The sequence below is a fragment of the Myotis yumanensis genome, unplaced genomic scaffold, assembly GCF_028538775.1.
Source record: "Myotis yumanensis isolate MYYU_CA2020_CCGP unplaced genomic scaffold, mMyoYum1.0.hap1 SCAF_6, whole genome shotgun sequence".
Classification (NCBI taxonomy): domain Eukaryota; kingdom Metazoa; phylum Chordata; class Mammalia; order Chiroptera; family Vespertilionidae; genus Myotis; species Myotis yumanensis.
Window position 1 is genome coordinate 55,493,434 of NW_027223757.1, and position 12,012 is coordinate 55,505,445.

The 12,012-nt window shown below is 39.1% G+C and overlaps 1 protein-coding gene across 5 annotated transcripts in view; it reads left to right on the forward strand.

The window, feature by feature from the left end:
- The window catches only part of CEP162 (centrosomal protein 162), an 81,518-nt gene extending 78,738 nt beyond the window's left edge, over positions 1 to 2,780 (forward strand). For 4 of the 5 annotated variants that reach the window (XM_070418151.1, XM_070418154.1, XM_070418153.1 and 1 more), the window contains one exon: positions 1,255 to 2,780. In XM_070418151.1, the coding sequence (XP_070274252.1) occupies positions 1,255 to 1,461 (207 nt within the window). In that variant the 3' untranslated portion in view covers positions 1,462 to 2,780. The remainder of the gene's footprint in view (positions 1 to 1,254) is intronic. The other variant, XM_070418155.1, reaches the window with a different exon arrangement.
- Positions 2,781 to 12,012: the final 9,232 nt, after the last annotated feature.

Genomic DNA, 12,012 nt, shown 5'->3' on the forward strand with positions numbered 1-12,012 from the left:
TGAAAACAGTATGGAGGTTCCTTAAAATACTGAAAACAGTTCTACTAGGTGATCCAGCAGTTCCACTTTATATATCTGAGGGAGACAAAATCACTACACCAAAGAGATAGGTGAACCCCCATGTTCAGTGCAGCATTATTTAGGACAGCCAATACATGGAAACAATGTAAATGTCCACTGATGGATGGATAAAGAAAATATGGGTGTATACACACAATGCAGCAATACTCAGCCATAGAAAATGAAATTCTGCCATTTGCAACAATGTGGATGGACCTTGAGGGCATTATGCTAAGTGAAACAAGTCAGAGAAAGACAAATACTATATGACCTCATGTGTAATCTTAAAAAAATAACCCTCATAGATAAAATTGGGGGTTGGGGGGTGAGACTTGATAAAGACAGAAGGCACAAACATCCAGTATAAGTTCTGGGGCTGTAATGTACAGCATGGTGACTATAGTTAACAATACTGTATTGTGTTTTTGAAAATTGCTAGGAAGGTAAATCAAATTTTTATCACAAGGAAACAATTTTGAAACTACGTGAGGTGATGGTGTTAGCTTAGAATTGAACATGTATGCAGCATTTTGTGTTCCCCTTAACTCAAGCACCTGTTTACACAATGTTTCTGAAGTGCTTTTATTTTAGAATCATGAAGTTATTCTATAGCAAGGCAGGATTATAGATAAAAAAAATTATATTGAAGATGTTTAGCATGTTTAACATTTAGAACCATTATTGGTTTTGTTGCCCTAACTAGTCTTTGTATGTCTAGCTTTCTATGGTTTGTAATGCTTGTGCCTAATGATTCCCTTAAGGTACTTGACAGGGTACCCTCACTTCATCATTGAAAAAATTGACCCCCAAAAGCAAGGCAATCTAGTGTGATAGTTAATAGCAGGGACTCTGGGGCCAGCCTGCCTCCCACGGGCTGGGTGTGCACCTTGATTAAATTGTATTTGTTTGGATTCATACCAAGGTATTAGAAATAATTTCTGATGCTTTAAATGGTACTCTTATTCACAGCTTAAAAAACAATACTGTAAAACTCCCTAGCAGAATTAGATACTAAATTTCCCTCTTCTTACCACCTTCCCTGCAAGCCTATTTGTTACACAATGAAACCTGTGCAGGCCACAGCTTCACTGTTGTCCGTCCGCATTGTCCCACGTTAGCTCTTCGGAATTATTAAATGTCCTTCACCCCCACTGTGAACGCTAACGTTGAGATGGATTTTTTTTTTTTTTACAGATAATACAGCAGACACACCAAGTAGTAGAAACTGAGCAAAACAAAGAAATTGAGAAATGGAAAAGACTCGCACAGTTGAAGAATCGTGAGCTGGACAAGTTCCGCACAGAATTAGACTCGATATTAGATGTTCTCCGAGAGCTGCAGCGGCAGGGGGTGGTGGTGCCCGTTGCCTTTGCGGAGGAAGTGACTGCACCACAGTATTAGCTAGAACTTCAGACGTCACAGGACCTCCCGGAAGGGCCTGATGCGTGGTGGCTGGGATCGGGCCTCGTCAGAGAAGGCTGTTGAAAACAAGTGTTCCAGGATGTTCCCAGAAAACAACACAAAAGCAACATTTCAAAATAAATTGCTCTTAACCAATAAGAAAAAAAAAGCATTGTAGCATATTTTACTGAAAATCTTTAACCAGTCACGTTTTACATAATTTACGGACAAGTCTCTTTATGTCAGGTGATTAGAATTAGTGAATTTCATAGTAAAAGTTCTCACTTATACGCTAGAGCTGAAAAGAAAAGAAAATTGCACCCACTCTGCCACTGTTAAGTGCCAGAAAAGCAGCTCCTCTTTCTCATGGAAACGCAGGGAGGAGGTGAGCACAGTGGCTTGCACAGCCACATCACCAGTCACCGAGCAGGAGAGTTTCCGCAATAACTTGAACAAGAATCATAATTTCCGTGTAGTAGATAGTGAACTATCTTGTGTCACCCAGATTTCCACTCGCACCTCTATGTGCCTCATTTTTGTCACTTGCTATAAGTGCAAAATATATATACAAGTAATAGGGAGACTTGGTTTGTTTTATGCCACATGTCTTAAGTGCCAGTCCATTTTTTGTAACTCTAAGATTGTAGATAGAACATAACATTTTTACTTTTTCTATTTAAAAGGTAATATATGTTCATTAGAAAGAAACTAAAAGCTTGCACAAAAGCAGCCAGATTGTTATTTTACTTTGCAATTCCCATTTCCAGAAGCAGATAGTGAGTATATGATATTGGTCAGTTAAAGCTATAGCCGCCTTGTTTTCAGATGTTCTAGCCCAGCACCGTCCAACTGGAGTATAATTAATGTGAGCCACGTATAATTTTTATTTTATTGTAGCCACATTTAAAAATATTTTTAAATGAAATAAATTTTGGAAATTTATATAATATATTCAAAATGTGAATATAAAAGTTGAGTTTTTACATTATTTTTTCATACTAACTCTCCAAATTCTGGTATATTTTACATTTATAAACACATCTCACCTTGGACTAGCCACATTCCAAGTGCTCAATAACCACAGGCTAATAAATGCAATTCTAGAATAAAAATCACAATGTGAAGCACTGTATAAAGGACACGTGAAATAGGTCTTGGTGGAATTATGGATAGCAAATGTGAAATGTGGAAATTAATGTCAATGTTCAGCATTTTTTAATGTCCTTTTCCTAAGAGGGTAGAAAAAGTATTATAACTTGCTATTTTTTTATGTGAAAGCATCTTAATTTAAGTTATAATATAAACTGTTTTGGTTATTATTTGCTCTGTGTGTTTTTTATCTGCAAACATATTAATTTATAGTTACACCCATTCCTCACTTTGTCTTTTTGACTGACTATTCATGGGCTCTTCATTCCGGGCACAAACATGACTGATTCTGAAACACAGAAGCGCAAGCATCGAATAGATGATTACTTACAGCAAAAGTGCATCCTATTTTGATGAGGATTTTATATTCTGTTTTGGAGTAAGCTGTGCACATGTCAGATCTTCAATTCTATTTACAGATTAAAGATCCATAAGTACTTTCAGAACTTTTAGTTACAACTAAAACCAGCAAGAACCATATTCCATCCCTTAGTCAATATACTAAAGGTCCAGGATGAGAACATGGAAGATAGACAACTTTAGACACTTTCATGAAGATTTAAGCTCCAGAAAATATCAGTCCTCTCCTACCAGTCCCACCTCCTCACAATGTCATAAGGCATCCACAGGCCTTCCCTTCAGGAACCTCATCAGAATGCATGGCTTACCGCTGAAACACACTTGTGCAGAGAGATTTCTGAGTGAGCCCATGGCATCCTACAACTACTAGCTACCCTGGGAAATCCGGGCTTCAGTACTAAGATCTCATTCCATATTGCAAGAATCCTAAATTTATGACTAAATGTCTAGAAGGTGAAAGCATTCCCTTTCCCACCCATACCAGTGAGGACTCTAAGTCCAAGATCTGCACGCACATGAAGTAGGAGGTAACCTTACTCAGAATAAGGTTTTTTTCCTATTTGTAGTTACAACAGCCATCCTGTTTCAAAGAGCTTCTCAGTGGTGAAAAGAGTGTAGTGTGAATATCCTTCCAAGTTATGAGTAATCCTATTGTAGTATTTGAACCATTTATGGCCTTTCTTCAGTTTCTATAGAAGTCTTTAATAAAAAGCACATGTAGAAGATGTTTTTTTAAAAAAGCACATGTATTTTTTTAAATATATTTTTATTGATTTCAGAGAGGAAGAGAAACATCAATGATGAGAGTCATTGATCGGCTGCCTCCTGCACACCCCTACTGGGGATCAAACCTGCAACCCGGGTATATGCCCTTGACTAGAATTGAACCCAGGACCCTTCAGTCCGCAGGCTGACGCTCTATCCACTGAGCCAAACCAGCTAGGGCCACGTGTTTCTTCTCAATACCTGTCCAGCTTGGTAAGAGTAGACCTAGTGCTAGTGAACCATTTCCTCCCTCCATAGATCCATTTTTAAACCATAGATCCATTTTTCTCTCCAGGTTTGCTGAAAGCTTCAATCACAACCACCTAAAGAGTACAAACAGGAAGAAAGATATTCTTTCCCACCTACACCTACTTTATAAGATTGTTGTAAGTAATAGGGCAGCATCAATAAAAGGAAATCTCCAGAGGAGGAAGAGAAGCACCAAGTTTCATTAGAATAAAATGAGTTGTTAGTAAATTATAGAACGAGAAATGGACTAGACCTTATGAGGAGAAGACAAAAACAATAGGACAATTGTACCAAGAATGCATTGTTGGAGCACAAAAGTGAAGAGGCCAGAGCACACCAGGAGCTTGGCCCAGTAGAGCTAGTCTCATCCTGCTCTGCACTTGAACCCCTCCAGGTCGCCTGCTGATGGGTCCTCCTACCTCAGGGTATTTATATCACAGTGAAGAAGTTCTGCTGCAGAGGACAGATGAGGACAAGGCACATGGCCTGTGTAACTCTTTAGGGAAAAGTCTGGAAGGGACCTGGGGAAGGATTTGTGAGGAAGGTAAAAGTGAAATCATGAGGGAAAGAATTCGTATAAAAGGGTGAAATTGAGCCTGCTTATTAGAGAAGACAGTGAAACGAAGCAGCTTTTATTTTACCTCCCACCAGCTCCAGGCAGGCAGTGTAAATAACCACACACCTGCATGCCCTTGTCTTCTTATCTGTTTGGCTCATTATGGCCACAGGCAAGGAGCCTAATGAGAACAGCCAGGTGCCAGGTGCTCACTCCCCTGACCTGAGGCCAGAGCCCTCACAGCAGCCCAGTCGCTCACACATAGGAGCGTAGTAAACAAATCGCCTTCTTCTGTCCTTGACCTCCATCTACAAATACACCCCAGAGACCATAGCTACTCTCATATTCATAGCACAACTCTGCTCCCAGCAGGACAGCGGGATCACGCTGGGTCTGCCTCTCTGCCTGTCCTCTCCTCAGGGCCAGCCCCTCTTCCCAATTCCTGCCCGAGTTACTCACTGTTCTCATAAAAGTCAACATGTTTGAAACCAGCTAATTTCTCTCCCTGAAACCAGCTGCCCGCTCCTCTGGATTTCAACATTATTTAGTAGGTCCTAAACTTTGAGGCATCCTTGACCTCCTTAGTGAATTCGGTGTGCTCTGACAAATTGCCATAGATGAAACAACAAACTTCTCTCACAGTTCTGGAGGCTGGAAGTCCAAGATGGAGAGTCTGGGTGAGGGTTCGCTTCCTGGTTTGAAGGTGACTCTCTCTCCTGAATCCTCACGTGGTGGAAAACAGCAAGCCCTTTTGAGACTCTCCCAAAGGCACTAATCCCATTCATATGAGCTCTGCCCTCCCGACCTCATAATCCTAATCTTCTCCCAAAAGCCCCAAGTACGAGGTTTCACTGTGAATTCCGAGGCGCAAACCTTCAGGCCACACATTAGCTAACTCTCCCCCGCATGGAATCATCAAACCTGTAGCCAATTCCTTCAAAATAACGCTTGCATCTCTCTGTCCATACCCACCTCCACTGAAGCCCAGTCACCATTTTACTGCTTGCTTTTTTGATTGAGGTTCACTTGCTTTCTCTACCCAATGCTCTTCTCCTTCCAAACAGTCAGCGAAACAGCATTGCCTGGTAGTTCTTCCTAAAACTCTACACCACCACCCCATTTCACCCTGCTGTTTTCTAGGTGTAAATATCAGAATTTTTACCTTAAGCCTCAAGGTGATACTCCATCTGATCCCAGCCTTCCTCTCCACACTCCAAGACCTCTAATCTAAACAAATCCTCCGTCAGTTTTCTATTACTGCTGTAACAAATCACCACACATTTCATAGCTTAAAACAGCATGAGTATGTCATCTTACTGTTCTGTAGGCCGGAGATCCAATGCAGTTCTCGTTGGGCTGAAATCAGGGAAGCAGCAGGAGGCTCTAGGACAGAATGTTTCCTTGCCTTTTCCAGCTTCCAGAGGGCACCCACATTCCTTGGCGGTTGCCCCCTTCCTCCACCTTCACAGCCAGCAACCTTTCACTTCGCTGAGCATTCCTCCACGGTCCCATCTCCCTCTGACTCTCAACTCAGCTTGCAAAGGTTCTCTGCTTTTAAGGACCCACGTGACTAGATTGGGTCCACCTGGATAATGCAGGCCTCTTCCCATCTCAGGCGCCTTAACGTAACCACACAGGCAAAGTCCCTTTCGCCATGAACAGTAATATTTTCACAGGTGGCTACCATGTGTGGGTGGGTGGGTGGGGATTCTGCCTTTCACACTCCCTCATTCAAACCAAACTACTAATCTTCTAACCATGCCGACTATTCTATCACCTCTGCTGTGTCCTCATGCTCCCATTGGACCAAATCACTCCCACCACTTCCTCTGTCCACCACACCAGGTTTTCATGATCACAATCTTCTCTGAATGGAACATATTTTCTGCATTTTATGTCTAATTATTGTTCTTCCTTTATACATGCACACACATGCGGGCACACACACACACACAGGCACACAGGCACAATACGCATCTCCTGTCCATCTCTTTATTTTCCTAAAGCCTATAGAGGCATCAATTCACCTTGATAAGTCTAGTACCTATCTGCCATTATACATAGTTTTTTTAAGATTTTAATGTGAATTTTCTTTAATCACTAATCAAGATTCTAGTTTAGGACAAAAATCTAAGATTTCTACCTTCTAACAAATTGTCTACTAGCCCTTAAACACAGGATGCTTTAATAAAGATTAGAGCTGTGTTACACAAAGACACAGGATTCGTACAATCTTAGAAGATGTAATTACTAAGGAAGAAAAACAAAATCCATTCATAAGTGCCTCAAACTTCAAACTGCTCACAGGAGAAATCGTTACCCGCAGTGAGTGTCACATTGACATGGCGCCTTGGTGATGAGAAAGCTGATTTTCCTACTCATAGAGTTATGCTGCTAATTTGTTGGATGATAAAACAGCTTTCCCATTTTATCTGTTTCTAATAAGTAAACAAACTCCTTGCTACCAGATCAGTGGGCTGAATTTCTCCCATAAGAAGGACTTGATTAGCCCGGCCAGTGTGGCTCAGTGGTTGAGCATCGACCTATGAACCAGGAGGCTCGATTCCTGGTCAGAGCATATGCCCTGGTTGCAAACTCAATCTCCAGTGAGGGGTGAGCAGGAGGCAGCAAATCAATTCAATTATTCTCTCTAATCATTGATGTTTCTCTCCCTCTCTCCTTCTCCCTTCCTCTCTTTGAAGTCAATAAAAACATATATATGTTTATATATATATATATATATGTATATATATAAAAGAAGAAGGACATGATGATACTCCATGCAAAAATTTTTCCTGAGAATAATAGGCTTTTTAAAGGCAAAGCTATAACTGTCGTTGAGGGCTAGTACAAAGCTGGAAGGAACCAATGGAAATACAGCAGGTCTGAGTTGAGGTACCACTCCTGCCCTGGTAGCCAAAGAGATCATTGATAGCTTTAAAGATATGACATTCTCCCAGGAGCTCAATGTTGAGGGAGTATCTGAACAATAGCTAGATTGACACAGCTGCATATAATTATCACAAGTCAATGAGAGTGTTTTGACATGTGGAAAATAATTGTCCTTTGAAGGTACAGTAATAGCAACAGAAATAATAAAGGTTGAGAGATCTTGGAGATAACAAAAAATAAAATAAATCATTCTCAATCTGCTGGGTTCCTTAACAATACGCAGGAAATGAACAGATGTCTTCTGCAGCCCTCTCTGAACGCAAGGCTCACTCCTGCAAAACATGAAGCGAGGCTTTTCAGCACACAGCGGGGACAAGTCAGGTTGTCTGATCTTGGGAGGTTTACAGTGTGGCAGGAAAGATCAGACAAGCACAGAGAGCCAACTGTGAATAAATGCAATAGGAGTGTTATGAAGTGTGAACGGAGCACAGAAGAAAGAAAAACATGTTTTGGAAAATGTGGCTTTGGAGATTAATCTTAAGAAATGGGTGGAATTTTGGCAGAACAGTATCTAAGAAAGAGAATTTAAAAACTGATTCTAAAATTCCTACATAAAGGCAAAGGACACCCAAATAGCCCAAAACAACTTCAAAAGACAAAAAACAAAATTGAAGAACGTATACTATCTAATTTCAAATCTTACTATAAAGCTACAGTAATCAAGAAGTCTGATATTGGCATAAAATACACAAATAGACCAATGCAACAGAATAGAATATTCAGAAATAAACCAATACATATATTGACAACTGATTTTCAATAAAGGCACAAAGGCAATTGAATGGAGAAAGGATCTTTTCAAGAAATGGTGCTGGAATGATTACATACCCATTTGCAAAGAAGTGAACAATATACTCAAAAATTAACTCCAAAAGGATAATAGAGCTTCATAGAAAACCTAAACTATAAAACTTCTAGAAGGAAAACATAAGACTAAACCTTTATGACCTCCAGTTTGGCACAGATTTCTTTGATATAACACTAAAAGTGTAAGCCATTTTAGTAGTACAGTGAAGCTTAATTTATTTTGTCAAAGTGAATGTTTTTTAAAAAATTGATAAATTGGACTTTACCGCTCTTCAAAGACACTATTAAGTACATGGAAAAACAAGCCATAGACTAAAATAAACTATTTGCAGATTATACATCTGATGAAGTATTCATATCCAGAATAAAGAACTCTCAAAACTCAATAATAATACAAAACAAAAAAAACAATGAGCCAAAGACTTGAAAAGCCACTTCACCAAATATATCCAGATGAAAAATAAGCATATAAGATGATACTGGATACCATCAGTCATTAATGAAATGCAACTAAAAGCCACAATGAGATACTGTTACACACACATATTAGAATGGATACCATTAAAAAGGTTGACCTTACAAGATGTTAGCAATGAGCCAGAGCAACCAGAATTCTTACACACTGTGAGAATTTGAAATGATACAACCATTTTGGAAAACCACTTAGTTTTTTAAAAAGATGTACACTTATCTAAACAATAAAGAATTTAAATTAAAAAATAAAATAAAAATGCAAAAAGCCCTAGCTGTTTGGCTCAGTGGATAGAGCATTTGCCTGTGGACTGAAGGGCCCCAAGTTTGATTCCGGTCAAGGGTACATGCCTGGGTTGCAGGCTGGATCCTGCAGGAGGCAGCCGATCAAGGATCCTCTCTCATCATTGATGTTTCTATCTCTCTCTCCCTCTCCTTTCCTCTCTGATATCAATAAAAATATATTTAAAAATAAATAAATAAAAATAAAAATGCAAAAGAAAAGTGAAAAATAAAGATATATACTTATCTACCATATAACTCAGACATTCCTCTTCTAGGCACAAAAGAAAATAAAAGTATATATTCATACAAAGACTTGTAAACAAATATTCCCAGCAGTTTTATTTTTAATAGCCAAAATTGTGAATAACCCAACCGTCCATCAACAAGTAAATAAACAAATTATGATTATCCATAAAATGAAACATAGTGAGCAATAAAATGGAATGAACTATTGATACAATAACCTGGATGAATTTCAAAATAATTATGTTGAATGAAAGAAGTGAGACATACCAGAGTACATACTGCATGATTGCATTCATACAAATATCTTGTACATGCAAACCAGTATAGAGTGACAGAGAGCACATCAATAAAAAGCAGATCAAAGTTCATTTCTTTGCATATGGACATGTAATAATTCCAGAACTATCTGATGAAAAGATGTTCTCCCCATTAAATTCCCTTTGTGCCCATATTGAAAATAAATTGTCCATATATGTGTTGGTTTCAGGGGAAGGGATGGGGAAGGAAGGATTACAAAAGGGCACAAGAAAACTTTTGTGGTTAATGCGTATGTTCATATCTTGATTGTGGCGATGATATTATTAGAATTTACATATGTCAAAACATATTAAATTATATACTTTAAGTATATGAAGTTATTTTGTCAAGTATACTGCAAAGTTGTTTTTAAAATTGCAATTTAGGCCTGGCCAGTGTGGCTCAGTAGTTGAGCGTTGACCTATGAACCAGGAGGTCAAGGTTCGATTCCTGGTCAGAGCATATGCCTGGGTTGAGGGCTCAATCCCCAGTGGGGACGTGCAGGAGGCAATTGATCAATGATTCTCTCTCATCATTGATGTTTCTATTTCTCTCTCCCTCTCCCTTCCTCTCTAAAATCAATAAATATATATTTATTTTAAAAATTGCAATTTAGTCCTGACCCATCTCCAAGACTGACTAGAGTGAGAAGATCAGCCCCTTCACCCTACCTGCCTAACAGGAAGGGAAGAAATTGCTCTCATGGAAGGTGACAGCATAGTAGTGTCACTGGATTTTTGCTCACCGTGTCTGCTAAATAATAAAAAATTACTAGACATGTGAAGTGTCAAGACTATATGATTGATAATGTGAGAATAAAAAACATTAGACAACAAACGCAAGCCCAGGTAACAGGGTCAGCAAATAAAGACTATAAAATAATTAGTATGTCCAATAAAGTGGAGAAAATAATGGAAAAATTAGATGAAAGGATAAAGATGTTCACCAGAGAAATATACTGAGTGGTATGTTTGAGAAGAATCTGACAGATACTCTAGAACTGGAGCTTTCAGTTCTGGAAATGTGGTGAACTGAGCAAATGTGAGTCCCTTTAAAAAGTAAAACTCTTAGTAATATTGGATAAAATACAACAACAAAAATAACCGTGAGCTAACCGTGAAGGAAAAAGAAATTCCCAGGTGACAAAAACAGGAAACTTAAAGCCAGAACGGGAAGTTGTGGGCTGGTGCCATGGTGCCCGGGGGAAAGGGGTTTTAATCCACACAGTGATTAGGGTTATAATGTTCCTTCGGGGTAAAGGATTCATGCCTGATATACTCTCTGGCTTTACTGAGACCCCCTGCATGAAAGTCAAAGAAAAGGAGACGCAAAGGACCTACGCACTGACACCGGAGAGGGATGAGGAAGTTGGTGCTACTGAGGGCTCTAGGAAAAAAACAGTCTCCCTTCAAAAAGCTAATCCCTCAGCTCATCCTTCATGTGGATGTGAGATCCTTAGTTCTACTCTACTCAGGATACAGGAATCTGCAAGCAACATAGAACAGAATTCCAGACTGAGCAAATCACTTGGAGTCTAAGGATAAGCAACACAGATTTGTTCTCTGGGGAAACTTTTATAAACCAGGGTTCATGGGACAATCACAGGAAATAAAATAATCCTCACTAAAGAGAAACTCACACAATTCCACACGCACACACACACACACACACACACACACACACACACACGGACTAAGAACAGCCAAAAATAATTAACTGTGAGTAGAAGACGCAAACCCTAAAACCCTAGGATCTTAGTATTCCAGAGCCTAAAATTACCATATGAAGCAACCTAAAAGAGAGCCTGGAAGAAGTATGGATGAATTATTTTAAAAATAAATCATAGAAAGTGTAATAAAATCAGGATATCAGGTAAAAAGAACAGATCATATTTTTTTAAAAGAACAAACAGGCTCTGGCTGGTGTAGCTCAGTTGGTTGGAGTGCTTTCCCACGCACCCCAGGGTCACAGGTTCGATTCCCATTCAGGGCACTACCCACGTTGCAAGTTCAATACCCAGGTGGGGCTCGTATGGCGTATGGGAGGAAACTGATCAATGTTTCTCTCTCACATCGATGTTTCTTTCTCTCTCTTTCTCCCTTCCTCTCTCTAAAATCAATTTTAAAAACCCAGACCTTATGAAAATAAAATATATATAACAATTGATGTACAATTCAATGGGTGGATTAAACAACAGACTTTAACTTTTTAACATCTAGTATGTCCATTAAAATTCAGGAGCAATCTCTAAAATACTTGATTAAAAAGAGAATAAATACAAAGGCACTAAAATGGAATGTGTAGACTAGGCCAGTCACTATTCTAAGTGTTTTATATATTTTATTACTTAATGCTCACAAACTTTGAGTTGGGTAGTACTCCTTTTTGTATAGAGGAAACTGAATCTCAAAGAG